Source organism: Hyalella azteca, unplaced genomic scaffold (assembly GCF_000764305.2).
Source record: "Hyalella azteca isolate HAZT.00-mixed unplaced genomic scaffold, Hazt_2.0.2 contig2569, whole genome shotgun sequence".
Taxonomy (NCBI): Eukaryota; Metazoa; Arthropoda; class Malacostraca; order Amphipoda; family Hyalellidae; genus Hyalella; species Hyalella azteca.
The window spans coordinates 139,134-164,189 of NW_025932839.1; the positions used below are offsets into that span (position 1 = coordinate 139,134).

General features: G+C 40.9%; 1 protein-coding gene across 1 annotated transcript; it reads right to left on the minus strand.

The window, feature by feature from the left end:
- Positions 1 to 897: 897 nt before the first annotated feature.
- On the minus strand, positions 898 to 19,244 carry LOC125179546 (neuropeptide SIFamide-like). Its single transcript, XM_047885618.1, has 3 exons — positions 19,234 to 19,244; positions 1,848 to 1,980; positions 898 to 1,126 (listed from the first exon to the last, which is right to left on the minus strand). The coding sequence occupies exons 2-3, from the start codon at positions 1,978 to 1,980 to the stop codon at positions 1,041 to 1,043; spliced, it is 219 nt and encodes a 72-aa protein (XP_047741574.1). The 5' UTR covers positions 19,234 to 19,244; the 3' UTR covers positions 898 to 1,040.
- Between the last annotated feature and the right edge of the window lie 5,812 nt (positions 19,245 to 25,056).

Here is a 25,056-nt window from a genome sequence, read left to right on the forward strand (position 1 = left end):
CTGGAGAATTGTAATACGTAACAGTACAGTTGATATTGCTCATGTCGTTTGCCTGTATATTATAGTTGAGTTCGATGGAATGTAGTTAATGCTGCCGTCATTATTGACATTAATATTTCCGGCAAAGTTACAAAGAAAACCTAGAACCTGATACAAATAATGGACCTTTGCTAAGATATAAGCAAGCAGATTGACATTATTTGATGTGAACGGGTTAGGTTAGGTTAGGCTTAGCAGGTTAACCAACACTTCGTTATTAACCAGCAAACTGCGACAGGTGTAGTCTTGTGAAGGGAATGATCTGGAGCAAGCTTGGACATTTTAATTAAATAAATATTGATTTTACAATTGAAAAAGATAATTCTAATTCATAACTTTCAAAAAGGCCAATGATGAATAAATTATTATAGCAATCACCCTATCCATAATTTGAATCTTTGGCGCTTTTTTGGCCGCCACAATTCCCCGACAATTTCCACCCTGAACATCAGGGTAAATTATTATAGATATTATATTATGGGCAACCCTGTTACCCTAACAGTTACCCTAGGTTTTCCACCGAAATTAAGTAACTCCAGAAATATTCAAATGACAGCTTGGGGTCGCCTGGAAGCGGCCAAAACCGAAATGGGGGTACGCGAGGAGCGACCGAGACCGAAGTGGGGGTACGCGAGAGGGGACCGATACCGGGGAAGGGGTCCTAGGGGTTCGCCGAGGTCCTAGGGGTTCGCCGAGGTCCTAGGGGTTCACCGAGGTCCTAGGGGTTCACCGAGGTCCTAGGGGTTCGCCGAGGTCCTAGGGGTTCGCCGGGGTCCTAGGGGTTCGCCGAGGTCCTAGGGGTTCGCCAGGGTCCCTCACTCCTGATCCGTGTCGGGGAGCCACGCGGAGCGACCGAGACCGAAGTGGGGGTACGCGAGAGGGGACCGATACCGGGGAAGGGGTCCTAGGGGTTCGCCGAGGTCCTAGGGGTTCGCCGAGGTCCTAGGGGTTCGCCGAGGTCCTAGGGGTTCGCCGAGGTCCTAGGGGTTCGCCAGGGTCCCTCACTCCTGATCCGTGTCGGGGAGCCACGCGGCGCACGCCTCCAGTGCCACGCGACACACCGACGCCATGGGGGGCGCGTCGTCTACTGTAAGGGGGGAAGGAGGTGTATGGTGTATTAACACAATGTTATTGTGTTACAGTTTAGGTCGCTACATGTATTAACACAATGTTATTGTGTTAATATTTGGTATTAAATAATAATGATAAGGTCATACGCTATTTATTCTTTACTGAGATAGAAGAAACCGCCGTGTATTGACCTCAACCAACAACTTAAGTCTTCCAGCCGCCAGAGCTACGTAACAAGCCTCATAATATAAGAGAAGAATAAGGGCCGTATTATCAAAAATCGTTACGAGTTAATAACTCCGTCAGCCAATCACTGATGGAATTTCAACATGACCACCCACCAATCACAGACTAGAATTGACCGCTACTTATACCTAGGTCCCTACGTACGTACCTACTTAATTAGGCCCCTACATGTATTTAGGCCGCTACATGTACTTAGGCCGCTACATGTACTTAGGCCACTACATGTACTTAGGCCGCTACATGTACTTAGGCCGCTACATGTACTTAGGCCGCTACATGTACTTAGGCCACTACATGTACTTAGGCCCCAACATGTACTTAAATGAGTTCAGATAGTACGGTCCTAAGACAGTTACGAAGATCCCGTAAGACTATTTCTCAAGTGATTCATAGGTAACCTTTACTAATAACATGTCTGCACCAATGCCTTTACCCCCAAATTGTACCTCCCCATGCACCACCCCTTAACCACCACACCCCCCCCCACTCACAAGTGAAGGGGGCGCCGCGCTTGCCGAAGATGGAGCCGTTGAAGGGCGGCTTGCGGTAGCGCGCCCCTTGTGTCACCTGCAGCAGGAGCCCCAGCAGCGCCATCACCACCAGCACCACCCGCCACCACCACATCTGTAACACCAACACATGCCATCACCACCAGCACCACCCGCCACCACCACATCTGTAACACCAACACATGCCATCACCACCAGCACCACCCGCCACCACCACATCTGTAACACCAACACATGTCATCACCACCAGCACCACTCTCCACCACCACATCTGTAACACCAACACATGTCATCACCACCAGCACCACCCGCCACCACCACATCTGCAACACCGACACATTTGTCAGTATTTAATTCACCTTTTCTTTCCGTTCCAGACAAAAAAGTAATTTAAAAAATATATATTTAAACATTTTTATGAGTTTCTGCATCCAGCGCTCTCTCATGTAGGAATTGGGACACAGGATCACGTTTGTCCTTCTTACAGTCCTGCTCTTGTTCCAAGTTTGGTGAAAATCTTATGAAAACTTATGAGTTTCTATTTACATCTATTACAGATATCGTCCGAACGTTGTAAATTTTACAGCAATTTTCCGGAGTTAAATTTGACAATTGAATGTTATTATTCATTGTTTAATAGTCGGCACCATCACGTCAGCTACAGTCACGTGTCAGGCAGGGACGTGCATCACGTCAGCTACAGTCACGTGTCAGGCAGGGACGTGCATCACGTCAGCTACAGTCACGTGTCAGGCATGGACGGCAGCACGTCAGCTACAGTCACGTGTCAGGCAGTGACGTGCATCACGTCAGCTACAGTCACGTGTCAGGCAGTGACGTGCAGCACGTCAGTCGTCCCGTAAGTCCCCAGTAAGGCGTCCCTGACGTGTCGTCGCCGCGATGGACGACATCTTCCTTGGACGCCAGTTCTAGATTTGTTGTTATTTAAACTTGTTATTTATTTGTTTTGTGGTTCGAGCTTGTTGCTTTTTTTTGTGTTGTTCAAAGTTGTTATTTACTTAATTTCTTGTGCTTTCGAATTTGTTGTTTTGTTTTTTAAATTTGTTATTTCTTTGTTGTGTTGTCCAAATTGTTATTTATTTATTTGTTGTGTTGTTTAAAATTGTTATTTATTTGTTTCGTTGTGTTGTTTAAACTTCTTATTTATTTGTTTCCTTGTGTTATTCGAATTTGTTATTTGTTTGTTTTGTTGTGTTGTTCAAACAACGTTCGTTGGCGGTCTCTATACATTCTTGCTTGTTGTTGTTTTAGCTGAATGAATTATTTGCAATGAATGTAAGTGATCATTATAGCAATGATTGTAAAAATTAAAAATTATAATTGATATTTCATATATTTCATAAATTAATAAAATGAGTATCTTGAAAGTCTAGTATACATGATGCCAAATAATTAAAATTAAAATAAAAAATTCAGAAATGTTCCTTTTTCGTGACATGTTTCATGTCTGACAATTTCATGTCTGACAGTTCCATGTCGTACAGTTTCATGTCTGACAGTTTCATGTCTGACAGTTTCATGTCTGGCAGTTTCATGTCTCACAGTTTCATGTCTGGCAGTTTCATGTCTGCAGTTTCATGTCTGACAGTTTCATGTCTGGCAGTTTCATGTCTCACAGTTTCATGTCTGGAAGTTTCATGTCTGACAGTTTCATGTCTGGCAGTTTCATGTCTGGCAGTTTCATGTCTGACAGTTTCATGTCTGACAGTTCCATGTCTGGCAGTTTCATGTCTGACAGTTTCATGTCTGGCAGTTCCATGTCTGGCAGTTTCATGTCTCACAGTTTCATGTCTCACAGTTTCATGTCTGACAGTTTCATGTCTGGCACTACAGTATCGAGGGGGGCCCTCGGAACGCGTCTCGCTGTGGAATCTCGAACCCAAAATCAAGCGCTGCAGATGGCGTCTGTTCTCATCAATATCGGGTCTTAGACAGAAATTTTTGTCTTCTGTCGTTTCTGATTATATTTTGCGATATAGTTAATTCAAGGCGCGTAATAAAGTTTTTAAATAAGACGCATATACATTTCAAGACGTAAAGAATCCAGAATCTCTCTAAAAAATTAAAGCTTCACTATTATATTCACTTTGTGACATACATTATACAAATAAAAGATATATTTTCTACGCTAGACGGTGAAAAAAAGACGAAACAACAGAAAAGAAACAAATAAAATGTTCGCTATTTCGCCCATATGATTAACAATATCTATTTTTATAAAGCAGAAAATAAGAAACTTTCTTTAAGACACACACAAAATTAGAAAAATTTTCTTTATTACCCATGAATTCGCTGAACTTAGTCTTCAGGGTACGGCTGCCTGACCTGTTGCTCAATTGAATTTTTAAAAGGACATTCGTCACGGGAAAGCAAATTCGTCACGGGAAACACATGGATTTTCATAGGCAAATTCGTCACGGGGAACACATAAAGATTTTCATAGGAAAATTCATCACGGGAAACTACTGAAGATTTTCATAGGCAAATTCGTCACGGGAAACACAATGGCTGTGTGGTGTGGCTGTGTGGTGTGGCTGTGTGGTGTGGCTGTGTGGTGTGGCTGTGTGGTGTGGCTGTGTGGTGTGTGTGATGTTGCTGTGTGATGTGGGTGATGTTGCTATGTGATGTGGGCGATGTTGCTGTGTAGTGTGGGTGATGTTGCTATTCCCGCGAGGTAAATATTTTCCTTAATTTCCCCGTCACGATAAAAATGTTTCTACGGCGAAAATTCTCCCCAAATCTTGCTTCAGTTTCCATGATTACGCAAAATCTTCGTCGCATGCTTGCGTGTTGGAAACAAACTTTCGCAGCTGCAGGGTACGTGTCACGCTCACAGTTCTAGGAACCATCTCAACTCAACTCAAGAAATTAACATCAGAAACCAATTAAGCGTATTATACTAAATAACATTGTTAAACGAATATTGTAATAATATAAATGTTTAGTATGAAAATACATCTTATGTTAGACAATGAGGTAGGAAGACTACATCAACCGGCTTGGCATATGACTCAAACCTTTGATTTCGAAGCTTATTAATTTAAGAATTTTGACACATTTTTCATCAATTTATGTGCGTTAAAACAAACTACGTTTTGTATGTTATTACTTAATTTTTTTTTCAAACGAACGAAACAACATTAATCAAGCAGAACCGAAAAGATCTGCAATGCAGAGTACAGGCGACATTGTAACGATATTTCTTGAAAATATCGTTATATCGATACTTTTTTAAACAAACGATATTTTTTGATCGCTACCTTCAGGTACGACAACAATCACCAGCATAATCACCGCCGCATGATCACCCTAAATCAGACGCCAGCAACCCGTTAATGGGTGAGGGGTGACATGGTGAACGGGTGAGGGGAGGTTGGGGTGAACCGGTGAGGGGAGGTTGAACGGGTGAGGGGAGGTTGAGATGGACGGGTGAGGGAAGGTTGAGATGGACGGGTGAGGGAAGGTTGAGATGGACGGGTGAGGGGAGGTTGAGATGGACGGGTGAGGGGAGGTTGGGGTGAACGGGTGAGGGGAGGTTGGGGTGAACGGGTGAGGGGAGGTTGAGATGAACGGGTGAGGGGAGGTTGAGATGAACGGGTGAGGGGAGATTGAGATGAACGGGTGAGGGAAGGTAATACACAAATTCGGTGTGACTGCAAATAAATTTACGTCCAGACAAATCAACAGTATACGCGCCCAAATTCTGTATGATTCTACACGATTCATCAGTAAGGGCCAGCAAATTCTGTAATACAGTTGATAAATTTTCTCTAAAAATCAACTCCTTTATAAATCATCAGTACAAAATTAAGTCCTTTAAAGAATTCCTTCTCGCAAGCATGAGTTTGTGGACACAAAAGTTCCTATAACAGCAAGAGTTGAAGACTGTAGAGTCTGTTTACTGAAGACGACAGATCTCTTTTGCCGTTGTGTTGTTCTTAGAAGAACAATTGTTGCCTTTGGAAAGAAGAACAATTATTGTCTTTGATAAGATGAGCAATTGTTGCCTTTGATGAGAGGAGCACTTGTTGGCTTTAGACTTAGGCAGGCTTGGAAGGCAGGTTTTTTTCACTTCAGTTGACGCCACGACAATCTTGTTCCACGGGACTTTCTGATCCCTGCGAACCTCATACTCGGAGAAATGTGTGAGATGTTGTCCAAACTTTTTTTGGAAAACATGGTTAACCCTTCTTTCTGGAAAAAAGCCTTTTTTGGACAACATGGTTAATCATTTTTTTTTGGAAAAACAAACTTTTTTTACAACATGGTTAACCCTTTTTAAATTTTTTCTTTGAACAACATGGTTAATCCTTTTTTTAACTTCTTTTGACAACATGGTTAAACTTTTTTTTTAACTTTTTTGTACAACATAGTTAACCCTGACCAGTTTGGCCCGGTAAAATGGCGCATTTCAGTGCTACGTCGGATCTCTGCTCGTGCTGAAGGTAAGAAAGCGGGTTACTATTTGGACGATTTGACCCGTTCATGTTTCTGGGTGTAGAGCGGCAAGCTGGAACCAGCAAAACAAACGCAGTTTCGAACGCAACAAAAGTTTCAACAAATACTAAAACTGTCGATGAACTAATTATATTTCCTGCGTTGCACATTATGAGGGAAATATGATAGCCTGGTGACTATGAGGAGAGAGGAAAGCCTGCATGGTTATTATGAGGAGAGAAGAAACCTGGTGATTATGAGGAGAGGGATATGAGATTATGAGGAGAGAGGAAAGCCTGGTGATTATAAGAGGGGGATGAGATTGTGAGGAGAGAGATAAGCCTGGTGATTATGAGGAGAGGGATATGAGATTATGAAGAGAGAGGAAAGCCTGGTGATTATAAGAGGGGGATGAGATTGTGAGGAGAGAGATAAGCCTGGTTATTATGAGGAGAGAGGAAAGCCTGGTGATTATGAGAAGAGGGAGATGAGATAATGAGTGTCGGGACTTAATATCGCACGAGTTTTTAGTTGCACGCAGGACTCGCCGGCTCCTGATCATGAATATGATAACTACGGTAACGATTATTAGGCTCGGGGTACATTAGGGGATTGCTGGGAATCAGGATATGGAACTGTCTTTTAACTATCTATGAAAATATGTACGAATAATTCTACCAGCTTTTACCCTTATAAAAAGATATTTACCCGAAAAAACACAAATAATACCCGTTGTTTTTACCCCAAATAAATAATATTTCCCCGAACTCTCGCACCATGAGTCGGTGTGGCGGGAACATGCATTTTATTCCAGGAAAAAATATATAAGTTGTTTCAGCTGTCGCCTGCAGACGACGACGCCACAGGGCAGCATTGAGAGCTGTAGCCACCAGCAGCTGTATAGTGCAGCTGTATGGTGCAGCTGTATAGTGCAGCTGTATAGTGCAGCTGTATGGTGCAGCTGTATAGTGCAGCTGTATAGTGCAGCTGTATAGTGCAGCTGTATAGTGCAGCTGTATAGTCCAGCTGCATAGTGCAGCTGTATAGTGACATGCAGGCAGCTGTATATAATGGATGCAGCGCACCTGTATGCCGTGTAAGGCGTGTATCTTAATCATAATTACCAACACCGTAATCATATGATGACTGTAATATCCTAATAATGAAACAAAATATTCCATCTCAACTTCCAGATATTTATTCGTTTTTTTCTGCAAAATTGAACGCTTGTTTCATGAGAATTGTTTTAAATTTGACGCGCGTGTGAGGCCGCGACTTTGTTCAGTTCGCTGCCCGCACTTCCCGCCAAAGCTTCTAATCTTCGAGTTAATCCTGCGTTGCCGATCCCCACGAGCACGTCGTCCACGCGTCAACCACGCGACGTCACACGTCGACATAAATTCAACATTTGCCGCCCATGAGATGTCAAAAGTCGACGTAAACACAACATGGCCGCCCACGCGACGTCGCACGTCGACGTAAACACAACATGGCCGCCCACGCGACGTCGCACGTCGACGTAAACAAACATGGCCGCCCACGCGCCTGACATGTTGCCGTAAACACAACATAGCCACCCACGCGACGTCGCACGTCGACGTAAACACAACATGGCCGCCCACGCGACGTCGCACGTCGACGTAAACACAACATGGCCGCCCACGCGACGTCACACGTCGACGAAAACACAACATGGCCGCCCACGCGCCTGACATGTTGCCGTAAACACAACATAGCCACCCACGCGACGTCGCACGTCGACGTAAACCCAATATGGCCGCCCACGCGACGTCACACGTCGACGTAAACACATGTAACCGGGAACACCGCAGCAAGATGGAAAAAATTACGGGTAGCGTGCCGACTTAGTGGAGACTTTCGTAGTGATTCTAAACACAAGGGCTAAAGAGTCGCCCTTTGGTCCGGTTCTTTTGCGTTGGAGAGAGGATGAATGAACACAAGGAACTTTTCGTAGTATACTGGTTCTCTTCAGGCGAATTACAAGTTTTTTCATACGAGGGCGCACAATTTATTATTCGTCTTAGTCCAAAAGTTCACGGAAAAAGGCTTGACACTTCAAGAGTACAAACAGCCGAGAAACCACACAGTATGAGCCCTATTACACAGCTGAAAATAACAAAATGGATAGCAAATGGTACGGGAACTAATCGCACTGAGATGCCAACAACCAGCCGCGGAGACTAGGGGTTCTAGCCCTAATGCACCGCAAGAATCACAAAGATGGACAGCAAAAGGTACGGGAACTAAACCGCACCGAGATGCCAACAACGAACCGCAGATACTATGGGTTCTTGCCCTAGTGCACTGCAAAATTCCGATTACTCCCGAGCGTGGAAGGTGTTAACTCCCTCGACACGTGAGGCGCGAACGGTACCGCATAAGCTGTACCAGAACGCTGACAAATGTACACGAGTGCAGAGGTTATTAGCCCCCACAACACGAGAAATGCTCAGCACGGGAACTAGCCGTACCAGAGAGCTACCAGTACCAAGTTCCAGTGGAACTGACCAAGAACTCCACCTACGCCGTTATTAGTCCGTTAGAGGAACTCATTAAGAGTTATATCCAGAATTACGGAGGAGTTTATTCTTGGAAGCCCAGGTCTGAACCCAACCCAGTACCACTGAGCACACACAACTTTCGCGCGAGAGGTAACTCAGCTAAAATGAGCTTACCTCAACACCCTGTTTACAATGTACAAGAAATAGGCTAATAAATCATCAATATGCAAAGAAACAGCTAATATAGTATATTACAATAAAATAGAATCATAATATAATCCTTTGGTCAAGTAATGATAAGCGAAAGTTGACATAAGATAGAATAATTCTCGAGTATTGACACCTATACTTGCGAGCGCGTGAGTCGATACCAGTTCGTCGATAGACTAGACAAATGAACAATGACTAAGCATTATCAAATACAATGAAAAGTATTATCACCTAACAAAATTATATTAATAAAGAGTTTAACTATTTGACAACATGACTACAAGTTACAATTGACTTCCTATAGAACATCTACCTCTAAGATGTCTAGCTTCCTCACGCAAGATGGCGGCCTATACGTCTTTACTTTAGGGATAGTATGGTAGGTTGACACTCACTTGACAGCACTGATTCTCGGATAACAGCAAATCATTACGATAAACACAAAATAATAAAGTCCTTCGACAAAATAATTGCACATTAAAGCGAATAAATCTTAGGTCAAGTAATATTTTACGATTAACATATCAAAGAAATCGGTCTAAACGTGTCAGGGCTATGCAGACGACGCATGGCGCCTAGCAGACGATTGCAACGCAACGCTACAGACAGATAATATCACTGCAAATGAGATTCATTTATTCAGTCACGAAATAAAAATATGCTTACGCATTGGTTAGTCATACAAAATAATATCACAGTAACGAGATTCCATATTCTAGTCATAAAAATATATACAATCATATTGAGTCACTAATCTAACAAAAGAACATCATCAAAATAACACGTGGTCAAAACGGTGCTCGTAAAAATTGAAAAATATCACATAATATGCATTCCGTCACACACAACATGGCCTACCTTTACTAACTATACTATACTATACTATACTATACTATACTATACTATACTATACTATACTATACTATACTATACTATACTATACTATACTATACTATATACTATACTATACTTTACTGTACTATACTATACTATACTATACTATACTATACTATACTATACTATACTATACTATACTATACTATACTATACTGTACTATACTATACTATACTATACTATACTATACTATACTATACTATACTATATTATACTATACTATACTATACTATACTATACTATACTATACTATACTATACTATACTATACTATACTATACTATACTATACTATACTTCACTTTACCTCGCACTGTAAATAATTCATTCCGGCAAATTAAACGGCTGACGCTGTCAAAAAATTCTTTGTATTCGTGGGCGGCGACACGGGATAACTTCCCCTTATTTCGCCCTCACTTTTCCATTACTTTTCCCTCATTTTCCCCTCGGCCACCTCAGAAATTAAGTGAACTTAGGCCTAGGGCGGCAGTGAAAGCTCGCTGCCTCAGTCAGCGCTCCAATTTTGGAGGCGCACGACTATCCGCTTAGTGGAAGTGCAGTTACACAAGCTCCTGTGTATTATACAAGTCAAATAATAATACACAGAGACTTTAATGTCTAGTATAAAGTCTGTGTTTTGAATTGTTAATATTATTGCACAGGGTCTGTGTTGTGCACTGTGTTTGTCATCGAGAAAATTTCGATTCCGGCACTTCATGGAATAAAAAATTTTTAAAAAGGAACTACAAAAATATAGTGAAAATTTATGATAAAGATTGAAAACTTTTCATTTTCCATACAAATTAAACAGATAAAATAGGACAGGCCGAACAGATAAAACAGAACAGACTAAACAGATAAAACAGAGAAGTCTAAACAACTGAAATAGAACAGACTAGACTAAAAGAAAAAACAAAACAGACTAAACAGATAAAACGGAACAGACTAAACTGATACAACAAAACAGATTAAACCAAAAAAAAAGAAGACTTAATGGATAAAACAGAACAGACTAAACAAATAAAACAGAACAGACTAAACAAATAATACAGAACAGACTAAAAAAATAAAACAGAACAGACTAAAAAAACAGAACAGATTAAACAGATAAAAAAATAGACTAAACAAATAAAACAGAACAGACTGAACAGATAAACAGAACAGAATAAACAGATAAGAACTGCACCAACCCCGCGCTAATGTTCTGCACTAAACTGCACAACCCGCGCTAATGTTCTGCACTAAACTGCACAACCCACGCTAATGTTCTGCACAAAACTGCACCAACCCGCGCTAATGTTCTGCACTAATAATGTTCTGCACTAAACTGCACAACCCACGATAATGTTCTGCACAAAACTGCACCAACCCGCGCTAATGTTCTGCACTAAACTTCATGCACCAGCCCCACGCTAATGCTCTGCATTAAACTGCACCAACCCCGCGCTCATGTTCTCCACTAAACCGCACCAACCCGCTCTAGTGTTCTGCACAAAGCTGCACCAACCCGCGCTAATGTTCTGCACTAAACTGCATCAACCCCGCACTAATGATCATCGTTGCTCGTGCCGCTGTTTGCTTGAGAGTCCTATGAGCCTTCAGCGCAACTGAGGCAATTGAAGCAGCCAAATAGGCGGTATTTCATCTACTGCATGTGTTCACTATCCGTATTCACTATCTGTGTTCACTACCTGTGTTCACTATCTGTGTTCACTACCTGTGTTCACTATCCGTGTTCACTGTTCATGTTCATTATCCGTGTTCGCCATCCGTGTTCACTATTCATGTTCACTGTTCATGTTCACCATCCGTGTTCACTATCCGTGTTCACTATCCGTGGTCCCAATCCTTCCACCCAGGAGAGTTACAGTGTAACACCATGCAAGAGGCTACGAGGAGCGTTAGCGTACAGTGATAGAGCTCTATAACGCTTTAGGCTCATAGCGTAGAGCGTTATCGCATTATAGCGTAATAGCGTATTAACGTAACAGCGTTATAGCGTAATAGCGTAATACCGTAACAGCGTTATAGCGTAATAACGTAACAGCGTTACAGCGTTGTATCGAGCACCGCTCTGCAGGTTCAAGTGCCTCGGGCGCTGAGCGCTGTTGTGTGTCCGGGCGCCTGAGCCGACACTCGTGCGGCCGCTCCAGCTGTTAAAAATACAGCTGTTGGTGCAGCTGTTGATGCATATGCTATATTGCTGCTGTTGATGCAGCTGTTGGTGCAGCTGTTGGTGCATATGCTATATTGCTGCTGTTGATGCAGCGGTTAGTACAGCTTTTAGTGCAGCTGTTGGTGCAGATGCTATATTGCAGTTGTTAGTGCTGCTGTTACTGCAGCTGTTAGTACAGCTTTTAGTGCAGCTGTTACTGCAGCTGTAAGAGCAGCTGTTAGTGCAGCTTTTAGTGCAGCTGTTGATGCAGATGCTATGTTGCAACTGTTGGTGTAACTGTTCCACGGTTGGTTGGTTGGTTCAATAGGAGGTTGGAGTTGAGTTCTGGCAGTGATCGGGGACGCACGTAGTGTTTGCGGGTCCCAACTTTCTCACTTCTTACTATGCCGGTTTGACTTATCTCGCGAAGTAGCTTCTTCAAACTATCGCCAGTCATGAAAAGATCCGGTCAAATGACACGAGTTTAGATCTATGAACAAGGCACGAAATGGAAAAGAATCGGCGACAGGCCACATCAGGCCTACACTTCAGAGCCGACATCACTATGTTATGTTATGTTATGTTATGTTAATACCATCGGCTACACCAACAGCTAGCCGCACCAACGGTAGCTCCAACAGCTACACCAACAGCATCTCAGGGTGAGTGTGCGGAATACCTAAATACAAAATACGTACCTAAATAGAATTAATGTTACAATAAGGATCTCACAGATTCTAATTGGTAAAGAAAATCTCTAGGCAAAAAGTTGCAGTGCCACCACGGGAGGCGGTGTTTTCAAAGTTCAGCAGGCAGATCCCAAACTTCAGACTTATTGGGGAACTTATTCGTGCTGCCCGCAGGTCAAGTTTTCGGGGAGATGTTCGAAAGTTGCGACAAGAATCAGGCGACGTAATAATGCAAAGTTTGAAAATCCACAACTTTACGCCGGGTAAATGTTTTGCTTCATGAATTCTTTACTGTAAATGCAGCATCACCGCACATACATTCGCGATCAGACACATTAAATCGACTCACATTGAAGTTTACTCATCTCCCATTCACATTAAAGTGTACGTATCCCAACTGACATTAAATTATAATCTCCCATTCACATTAATGTGTACGTATCCCAACTGACATTAAATAATAATCTCCCAATCACATTAAAGTGTACGTATCCCAACTGACATTAAATAATAATCTCCCATTCACATTAAAGTGTACGTATCCCAACTGACATTAAATTATAATCCCCCATTCACATTAAAGTGTACGTATCCCAACTGACATTAAATTATAATCTCCCATTCACATTAAAGTGTGCGTATCCCAACTGACATTAAATTATAATCTCCACTCACATTAAAGTGTACGTATCACTACTGACATTAAATTATAATCTCCCACTCTCATTAAAGTGCACATATCCCACTCTCATTGATGTTTACTTATCTCCCACTCACATTAAAGTATCCGAATCCCACTCACATTGTCGCGGCCTAAGCATTGTCGCGCGTTTGTTAGCAATGAGGTCACATTGAAATTCAATGAGCGGCTAACTAGAGCTTAAGTTGCTCTCTAAGTTGGCTCGTGAAAATTAAGTTTAATCAACATAAACTTCGGAAACTTCGTTCAGGAGTTGTGGGAGTGGCGTGTCAAAACTTGAGTTGTGTGACCGTCTAAGTTGGCTTCTTTACGTGGACAATGATTACGTATATTAGAACTTAGTTCAAGGATTAGTATCTAAACAATTCAATTGCTAATTGTTATTGCTAATTCAAATTATTAAGTTGTTGCAGTTTTAAAAAATTTCAGAATCCCGTTACCCCGAACCCAGTTCAAATATTGAAACAGTTTCTTACCTACAATACGTCCAGAGAGCGGGCCATACATTTTAGGGCATGCATTGCATGCAAAAGGGCATGCATTTTTCATGCATGCCCTTTTAATGAGCTAAACTGGATCAGGATGACAAATACAAACACGGAAAGTGCATCGAGATTTGGACAATAATTCCTACATTTTTCTGAGCGTTGCCGACAAATATGAGAGCGTAAGTTCAAGAGAGAAGTTTGCTCTTACAGTAGAATAAGTGTTTCATAAGATCAAGAGGATATGTACGAGGAATGCATTGGTTAAGATAAGGAAGAATAAACTATGCTATAAGATATTGTCACGGTTAAACTGCTTATAATATTTTCAATTGTCGCGATTATTCGTCGCGTTATGCAGCGCGAAGTGTACGCGATTTTAACATTTTCATTTTTATGAACACTATACAAATGTTTTCTCTAAGATACTTCCATGTACATTTGTTAATGTAATAAACATTATTTTTATTCACATCATCCTTCACTTCTGGAAAAGCGTAAAATAGAAAATTCCACGGGAGATAATTTTAAAGTATAGTTATATTCAACGGCTTTCTAGCGGACTCTTCGAAGATATTGCTATTATTTATTGTAATAAAAATAAAATTATTAAACTAAAGATCACATCGCAGGTATCAAAAACGTAACATTTTTCCCCAAAACAATTTTTTCTCCTAAATTTCCGCCGAAATTAAGAAGGCTTCTTTACCAAGAACCCCTCAAATCTAAACAAAAATTCATTTATTGAAAATTTTACTTAATTCATCAAATTTGGTAACAGTCACGGGAAAGCAACCATGGATATGCAAATGTTTCAACTTCATTCTAAACATAATTTCCTTCCGTGAGCAGAGGTGCCTGTATCGAATCATGCTCTGTAGGTACCGATGCAAATCTTTACATCGTCAGCAAACGACGGATATCCTAGTTAAATCTTTAATTAGATCCTAGATTTGGATGGCATGTGCTTCAAGTTACTAGATTTCTAAGGTGTGGTTCAGTAAAGTCGAGGCTCTACCTGCCACTGCAAACATCAGTGACGTAGAAGGGAAGTTTTTTGTAGACCCAATGTTCAGTCCCGTTGAGGAGGTGGCCAGTTTGATTGTCTGCTCCAATTCCCTTTTTAGTTTCGGCACTGATTCTAGGTTCGTTCAATCCAGGGCTTTCGCGTTCGGTTCTTTTTTGTAGTTTGCTGAAAAATTTCCCGCAGTAAGGCTCGCCTTTAGCCAGTCGCTTGGCTTCGTAGTTGCGTTGCAGCGTCTCGAGACGTTGCTTGTGAGCCGTCGCCGTGTGCAAGTCCCGACGTCGCAGGGCCGTCGAGACGTCTTGCCATAAACGTCTGGACTCGCCTTTGTCTTGAGCCCTTAATGGCCTAACTCTCTTGCGCGGCACGGGCTCCATCTTCGCTACGTCAAGAACCTCCACCAAATTGCCCTCAGAATCCTTCGAGTCTGGAGTCTCACATGAGGTTTTTGAGGTACTCAAATTTTCACGTCCCTCCGGGTACGTGAAAGTCACACTCTTGTCCCACTCACCTCCAATTCTGCACAGGGTATCTCCAGCAGATCCCCTCACTTCTCCACTCACTCGGTGCAGGGAATTTCCATAAAAAGGCTTCGTGTGGAACACAACGTTGGCAGCGCAGTCAGTTTCTACACAAGCAAGCGTCACTCGGCCCCCTAATTCCGACCACGGTTCTGTGATGATGGTTCTGTGATGGTGTTGGTGTGTGGAAATTGTGTTGGCGGGTGTAATTTGTGTTGGGTTGAATAAATTGTGATGTCGTGTGCATCATATTACTTGTATTAATGATTGCGCGGATAATGCCATTAGTATTATTTTGTATTAATCGACCTGTATCTATCATTAAATGATTGATGCAGATTATTCCATTAATTGTATTTTGATGTAACAGAATTATATTATAACCATCATCACAGAACCGTGGTCGGAATTAGGGGGCCGAGTGACGCTTGCTTGTGTAGAATCACACTGCGCTGCCAACGTTGTGTTCCACACGAAGCCTTTTTACGGAAATTCCCTGCACCGAGTGAGTGGAGAAGTGAGGGGATCTGCTGGAGAAACTCTGTGCAGAATTGGAGGCGAGTGGGACAAGAGCGTGACTTTCACGTACCCGGAGGGATGCGAACATTTGAGTACCTCAAAAACCTCATGTGAGACTCCATGCAGACTCGAAGGATTCTGAGGGCAATTTGCTGGAGGTTCTGGACGTAGCGAAGATTGAGCCCGTGCCGCGCACGAGAGTTAGGCCTTTAAGGGTTCAAGACAAAGGCGAGTCCAGATGTTTATGGCAAGACGTCTCAACGGCCCTGCGACGTCGGGACTTGCACACGGCGACGGCTCACAAGGAACGTCTCGAGACGCTGCAACGCAACTACGAAGCCAAGCGACTGGCTAAAGACGAGCCTTACTGCGGGAAATTTTTCCGCAAACTACAAAAAAGAACCGAACGCGAAAGCCCTGGATTGAACGAACCTAGAATCAGTGCCGAAACTAAAAAGGAAATTGGAGCAGACAATCAAACTGGCCACCTCCTCAACGGGACTGAACATTGGGTCTACAAAAAACTTCCCTTCTACGTCACTGATGTTTGCAGTGGCAGGTAGAGCCTCGACTTTACTGAACCACACCTTAGAAATCTAGTAACTTGAAGCACATGCCATCCAAATCTAGGATCTAATTAAAGATTTAACTAGGATATCCGTCGTTTGCTGACGATGTAAAGATTTGCATCGGTACTTACAGAGCATGATTCAATACAGGCACCTCTGCTCACGGAAGGAAATTATGTTTAGAATGAAGTTGAAACATTTGCATATTCATGGTTGCTTTCCCGTGACTGTTACCAAATTTGATGAATTAAGTAAAATTTTCAATAAATGAATTTTTGTTTAGATTTGAGGGGTTTTTGGTAAAAAAGCCTACTTAATTTCGGCGGAAATTTAGGAGAAAAATTTGTTTTTGGGGAAAAATTTTACGTTTTTGATACCTGCAATGTGATCTTTAGTTTAATAATTTTATTTTTATTACAATAAATAATGGCAATATCTTCGAAGAGTCCGCTAGAAAGCCGGCGAATATATCTATGCTTTAAAATTATCTTCCGTGGAATTTTCTATTTTACGCTTTTCCAGAAGTGAAGGATGATGTGAATAAAAATAATGTTTATTACATTAACAAATGTACATGAGGTACGAAACAGAGCTATAATTAAGCTACGGCGTCCACTTAGGTGGGAGAACTCAACCGCGGGCTAAATCGCGGCGCGCTCGTTAGCTACAGCGTGGGCGTTACTAAGGTTCCCAGCCCTTTTATAGACTTCGTACCGCCGTACACTGGTTCTTGTCCTCGATACACATATGCTGAATATTCTGCTGACTCAGCATCTGAAGCAAGTGCAGTGGATGCAGTGGTCCTATGGTAAGGACTGGTGCAGTGGATGCAGTGGTCCTATGTTAAGGACTGGTGCAGTGGATGCAGTGGTCCAGTAGTAAGGACTGGTGCAGTGGATGCAGTTGTTCAGTGGTAAGGACTGGTGCAGTGGATGCAGTGGTCCAGTGGTAAGGACTGGTGCAGTGGATGCAGTGGTTCAGTGGTAAGGACTGGCGCAGTGGATGCAGTGGTCCAGTGGTAAGGACTGGTGCAGTGACACCGTGAACTCAAAGCTAACTAGGGCTGCTAGTAAACGCATGAGAATTTGTACGCACAAATTACTCTCAGACACAAACGTATGAACCAATCAGCCTTGTTCGCAAACATGGATGAAAAATAGTACAAGAATAATCGAGTTGTTTTGCAGGCACAGCTTCCGTTGAAAGAGTATTTTAAAAATCGAACGAGCTCTGTTTCCATAATGTTTGAATTATAATTGAATCGAAGGCCATGTTAGAAGAATATTTAAATAATAAAGGAGTGAAACGTGCTCTTGTTAAAGAATATTAAAAAAAACAAGCGTTACTGTAAACAATGAAAATATATGAAAGTTAAATCATTCAAAATATTTGAAATTAAGTCTCTGCCATCAAGTCTCTGGGTAAATTGCTGTAGAAATTTAAAGGACAAACTGTCAATTATATAATCTTATTTGTCATTGATAAAATCTTTATTGAAAAAATGTCTACTATATATACTATTTATTTCAGGTAAAACAACATTGAAGCTTTTGATTGATCATGACACTCAAGTTACCCTCGTCAGACGATCAGCCTCGTTTGCTGCCATACTTTGATTACGTTTCTAAGCACAATTAAATATAAATTATTGTCTAACCATTTATCATCATTCTGTGTCATCATTATTCATTGAATTCAGCGAATTGTAATTTTTTTTCGTTATACGCAAAGATTCGTCGATGAGTGTTATTTATTGGAAGATAAAAAGCTGTGCAGTCGAACACCTTTATATTATTTTATGTTTTATTTATATTTTATATTTTGAATTTGACGTACTAGACGTCACTAATACGCCAAAATTGTTTTTACTACTTCAGACGTGTTTATTTCATCAGATCTGTTTCTAATTTAGACGTATTTAACGCGGAAAATTTGTTTATTCTTCAGGCCTGTTAAAATACGTAAAATTTGTTTCTTCAGAAGTGTTTAATAAGTCGAATTCGTTTCTACTTCAGCCGCCAATAATACGTCAAGTTTATTTCTTCTTCAGACGTGATTAATACGTCAAAAAAATTGTTTCTGCTTCACACGCCTCTAAAATTTCGAGTCGCTCTCCACTTCAGAATTCTCTAAATACGTTTTTTTATAAAAAAATCTTCTTTAATTAAACGGCGTGTCGTGTCGGATATTTTCCACTGAGAAGCGACAAACAAATCATGTCCTTCTTTGCGCGCGACGATATTATTCACTGTGAATAGTCCCGTCACTGTTTGGGGAATGATGGTATAAAGAATTAAATATTGATAGAAGCGTGGATGTTGAAGTGAAAGAAACGAGTTCGTATCGAATGCAATAAATGATATAATTTGTGATATACTTCCTAGCTAGTTAACGAGAATGAAATGAGTTAGAAAATTCAAAATAAATAGAGTACTTTCAAATTGTACTATAATAAGACTGTCTTCACGTGTATTTAATTTTTAATTTTATATCAGGGCATAATTAATTTCTTGAATTTCAAAAGCCAATAAAAACTCAAACATTAGCCCATTTATACCAATTGAATACTTATTCTTCATAGCAAGTATTGCTAAAGTAACAATCTAACAGCAGGAAAGCTTACCTTCGTTCTGGCTGAGTGAATGGAAGGCAACAAGTCGACGCTGTGGCAGACACGGGAGCGCGGCGGTCCTGCTTCTTGCGTGGCGTCCGAGGGACAAGTGGACGAGGGCAGGCAGGTCAGCCCTTATATAGGCAGGAGCCTCGTGTCACTCGCACCTCCCTAAACTGATTAGAGGTGTGGGTGGAGACCTCGACTTGGTGCTTCAAGATAAAAATTTTTAACTTGAATTTCACCGAATGTATTTTTCGATTTTTATAACTACATATCGGTGAAAAATTGGAAACTGTAAAATTTCTATTCATTTTAAGTTCTATTATCTCAAAGAAGAAAGGTTGAATCATTATATGATCGACTTACCCGTGTCTATCCGTACATGATTATTAATAAAAACAAGGGCTTGTAATTGACAGTACAAAAATTAGGTGCTCTTCTAAATTATTTATAGTATTAGTAAAACCGTCAGTATTAATTAGTACTTGTACATTAGTACGAGTATTGGTACGATCATTAGAATAAGTTCCCGTACCCACGAGTATTAATATCAACACAAACATCAAAATATTATAATTATTATCATAATATCGTATTAATATCAGTACTTATATTATCAGTCTGCTTATATAGCAAGTTCACAAGGAATTTAAAAGCAAAGAAAACGCTAAGCAAATCCACCATATCGATATTGAAAACGTTTTGGGGTCCAGCTCCATCATCAGTTCGACAAACTAAAAATGAATAAAATCATTCCATAAGTCAAATTTTTAAGACAGACATAAAATCTAAACAAGACCTAACATTATATTGAAAAACAGGACTCGATTGGAACAACTTATATAGTCCTAGGGGTCACGAAAAGAATAAAACTTAAGAAAAAAACACTATAACATAAAAGTCTAGCGATTCACTATTTCAAGATTATATGAACTAAACGCATTATTGAGACACGGTTTTCGTTTGAAGATATGTAGAGACTCCAAAATTCTCAAATCCGAGCAGCCAGAAGTGGAACCGAGTATCCTGAAATCACTCTCAGACACAGCCACGTCGCACTGTTCAGCATGGAGGCGCACGGAAGAATGAGGAGGCTTGGCGAGAGGCAAGTTAGAACGATAGCTCCTGCCACGGTGTTCAGAAACCCGGATGTAGAAGTTACGCGACGTCATTCCAACGTACGTAGATGCACAGCGTGCACAACAGAACTCATAGACCAGGTTTGATCGCATCCGAGCAGGAATAACGTCCTTATACCTGAAGAAAGAACCAATTTTGAAATTATTTACCAGCAAAACATGCAAATTTATATTCGAGAAATATTTCGTAAACAAAATCTTTAGTTCTCTGGACATAGTTTCAGACGCATTACCAAAATAGGGCAATGTGTAATAAATAATTATCTTACTATCGCATTCAGTCACAGTTTCAGAAAATTTGTTAGATAAGAAGCGTTTGATTTTACTAAACACAAGGCACGATGGAAAACCATTAAGCTGAAATATACTACGAATGAATTCGAATTCCAAATGCATATCATGGAAGGTAGAACAAACCCTATAGCCGCGACATATCAAAGTTTGAAGACTATTCAATTTGAAACTAAACGGGCAGAAGCTAGAGAAGCTCATACCCAAGCCGGTAAATGTCGGTTTCCGATATACGGAAGTCTGAAAACGACCGCCATGTTTAGTAATTTTGCAATCGAGAAACGACAAACAATTGTTGGATTCTAATTCCATAGTGAAATTTATTGAAGGATGTTTGAGGTTTAGATAATCAAAGAAAATGCCAGCATGAGAGGGATGCTTGAAGATCAGAAAGATATCATCAATATACTGATTATAAAAAATCTGTTTAAAATCAATGGGACAATCAGCCAACCAAGAAACCTCATGAAAGCACATGAAAATGTTGATGAGTGTGGAACCAAGGAGAAGGCCCATTCCTAAACCATCAACTTGCTTATAAAGTTTACCAGCGAAAATTAAAAAGAAATTCATGACTGATAATTCCAGTATATTTTTGAAAAGACTGCTATTAAGACCGATCACCAGATCATTCGCATCCTTAAACAAAGAGTTGAGGCAGATTTCAATAGTTTGTGTAGGAGGAATATTAGTGAACAAATTTTTCACATCGAACGAAGCCATAGTCAGGTGCTGAACTATTATTATCATAACGCTGTCACGTGGCCTGGGACTGCAACGTCCAGAATAACAATGAAGGATCGACACCTCTGCGTTACTATTTAAATTGTTTCATTAATTTAATTGGCTGCCTTGGTGAATGATGAAGTATTTCACCATCATCTTCCAACTGTAAGATATTTTGTTTTTAAAATGTACTACTTTCATAACTAAATAATTAACGAAAAATGGCTTAAAATTTTTTCACCGAAAGTTTCAATTTTTTACTTCGATCAACGAGTATAAAAATAGCTTATTGAACACAAAAACTTCCTGTGCGTGGGAGATTGTTTGTTGTGGACCAATGAGTTGATAGTAACAACGCATCTCAAGAAATTTATTCTGCCACACTAAGAAATTTCTGCGCGTAAATTTTATTGTATCCGCAAATATGATTTGACGGGAGGAGGCTCGCAGGAAGTCCATGCTGAATAAGGCAGCTCAGGCTAGGTTCGTTGCAGTGTGTGGGTTAGGATGAAATTATATAAGTGAGGGAAGAGAGGGTTGTGAGGGAACTGAGTAAGGGGAGTGCAAGTTGAATGAGGGAAGTGATGCTAAATTCGAACGATAGAAGTGACAACAAATCAAGTAGTGGAAGTTAAGAGAAGAATGTGTGATATAAGTGAAGGAAGAATCGAGTGAAAGGAGAAATGAGAAAATTGAGCGGGGGAAGTAATGTGAAAATCTGGTGAAGAAAGTGACGTGAAAGAGGAGCGGCGAACAGTAAAGGAGAGTGAAACGGGGAGAATTTTAAAAATTAATCTTGGAAGAGACGGACGAATGTCCTAGAGGGATAGAAAAACACACGTGGATGTAACCATGAGAATTAGTGAGCTGAACAAGGAAATTACCTACGCTTACACGACGTGTCAAGCGAGCGTAACGAGAACATTGTACTTTTGTACTAATGAATACAATTGAATAAAAATGGGTAAGTAAAAAGTCGATTCCTTCAAAAACAATAATCTTATATCACGTGTACAATAAAGTAATGGCCGAAGGAAAATGGCACGCCGCTTACACACATGATATTCATAGTTAATGTTTGTGGTTAAGTAGAAAGCGGTGTAAGTAAAATTCATCACTGATGAGGCTTGTCATGAATACAACAGCTTTAATTGTGTACGAACAAAACCCTATCTATGGGCATGGACAATCTCATGATGAATGCCGGAGCACATGATCTAGCTAAGCCATCCGCGTGATCTGATAAGGCGGACTGCAGATCAAATCACGGCACCGCGGATCGTCCGAGTTGCTCGACGCTGTCCGCAAAAAATGCAACACGCGACTCAGATTCTAACAGAAGACGCTGGTCCGCCAGCATTTCTGAGACCAAGAGAAACGCGTACAATTTAGTTTGATTTGTTAAGAACGTTTAACGTAGAGAAGCAGTGAGATAAGCTACAATTTGTGATATAATTGCAGAGAATCTAGCGAAAAATGTAGTAAAGTAAATGAAATCTAGAAAGCCGTGACTGTTAGTGACCGTTATTATTGTTATATATTAATAATTAATACATTTTTCATTTAAATGCAAAAATTTTTCATTGCGAGAAATAAGGCGGCTTGTACCTTTGTGTGACGAGGAAAATGATTGCGACGATGCATAGGTAATTGTGTTGAGTAATACAGCCCCGCATGTGTGATGAAGCAAGCAATTCATTTAAATTTTTTGTTCAAATGAAATAATTTTAGTCCACACAATCACCGCCATGATTCTGTTACACGCGGCTCTCCTCAATTTTCTTAAATTATTCATATTTAAATAAAATAATTTTTAGAAGCAAATTTTAGCATCTCTGCTCTAATCTCCTAAGAAGTTTGGCTTCATAAAAGATCTCTACAGCAGCTGGCGGTCAAAAAAATATCCTCTAAGGATAAAAATGGAACTCAAAACTATCTAAACTTAATTTTTATCAAACAACAATAGCGCAAATATTGTCTCTCCATACATAAAATAACTCGCGCCTCGTGTCAGTTATAACATTAATGAGTCTCTGTCAAATCAGAAAATTGTTTCCTGGTGAAAAAATGAAATTTTTTAGGTTGCATTGATGGTGTTTTTTTGCTTGTCGAGGAACGCTCGCTTGAAATGAGATTCAGGAGCAGATTTTGAATTAAAATTGTTCAACAAATCGTCATTAGCGAATTGCGAAGATGTTGTGGTGATGCTGAACATAAAACTAGTCGTTGGGCCAGTGACTGCGATGTTGTGGTGATGCTGAACATGAAACTAGTCGTTGGGCCAGTGACTGCGATGCTGTGGTGATATTGAACATAAAACTAGTCGTTGGGCCAGTGACTGCGATGTTGTGGTGATGCTGAACATGAAACTAGTCGTTGGGCCAGTGACTGCGATGCTGTGGTGATGCTGAACATGAAACTAGTCGTTGGGCCAGTGACTGCGATGTTGTAGTGAAATACAAAAATATTTATTTTAATCTCCAAAGAAGAAGACTGTGAATTTCCGACCGAAGTAATTTAAAGTCTCTAATTCAACGATTCAGGAAAATAAGAAAGGATTGACTAACAGAAACTGTACAAGATTTATTTAAGTTCGAAGGATAGGTTCACGGCTGTCGCGGTCATCCATGGCTGGCCATAAACAGCACACCTGCAGGTAAACAAACCCAAACTTGAGATAATTGGCTGAATAAAGTAGTTACTTATTATTATCAGTGATCAACAAAAAATCTGTGGAATTCATAATTTATCAACGGTCCAATCCCAAATCATCCAGTTTTGAGAAATTGGCTGGGAGCGAGGTAAGTAGGTTCTGCATGGCCAAGAATCAAGCCTCACCTCTGACGTCTCCGGAGTTTTAAGGAGTGCCAGAAAAACGGATTATTATGACTAATAAATTTAAAATGAATTCCACCATATTTTTGTACAGGTGATGCTGAACATGGAACTAGTCGTTGAGTCAGCGAATGCAATGTAAGTATTGTGACAGTTTAGTTATAGAAAAAATGTCATATATTCATGGCTATATTTAAACAGGTGATGCCATTGGACACTATCGAGACTACGGTTTTGGGAAACGAATTTCGATGGCAAAGTTAAGAACCTAGCCGACAACACGGCTACTGCATTTACGGGTAAAAAGGCTGGTCGGGGGCTGGTGGTGAGGGCAAGGCAGGTCGGGGGCTAGCAGGTCGGGGGTTGGTGGTGAGGGCAAGGCAGGTCGGGGCTGGTGGTGAGAGCAAGGCAGGTCGGGGGTTGGTGGTGAGGGCAAGGCAGGTCGGAGGTTGGGGTGAGGGCAACTGGCTGGTCTCTTAAGAACCAAATAAGAACTCCACGAAGCTGCAGAAGAGAACTCGTCCGAACGATCGCTGCTGGCATTGAGGTTGCCCGCGTTCGGTGTTCAGAGTTTGCTTATCTTGGCTTCGGCTTCGATGGAAGCTCTCAGACGGCGTTCAGGTTCATTCCAAGTCCTGAAATGCTCCATTTTATTAGAAATTTGTCCCCCGTGTTAGGAACGGGAAAGATGCTCGAACAATATTAGAGCAAAGAGAAGTTACGTAATTGTGCAACAAAATCATTCGTTTTCTGGTGCGTGTGAAATTATGGAACTCTTTTCTGGAAACAACTATCAAGGATTTGCCAATAAACAAGAAAAGACTAAGCGTTGACTGATATT

Coding starts and splice junctions, on each gene's coding strand:
- LOC125179546 (XM_047885618.1), bottom strand. CDS start 1,980: ATGTGGTGGTGGCGGGTGGTGCTGGTGGTGATGGCGCTGCTGGGGCTC. Junction 1,127..1,847: donor GCGCGGCGCCCCCTTCACTT/GTGAGTGGGGGG, acceptor CCCCCCTTACAG/TAGACGACGCGCCCCCCATG.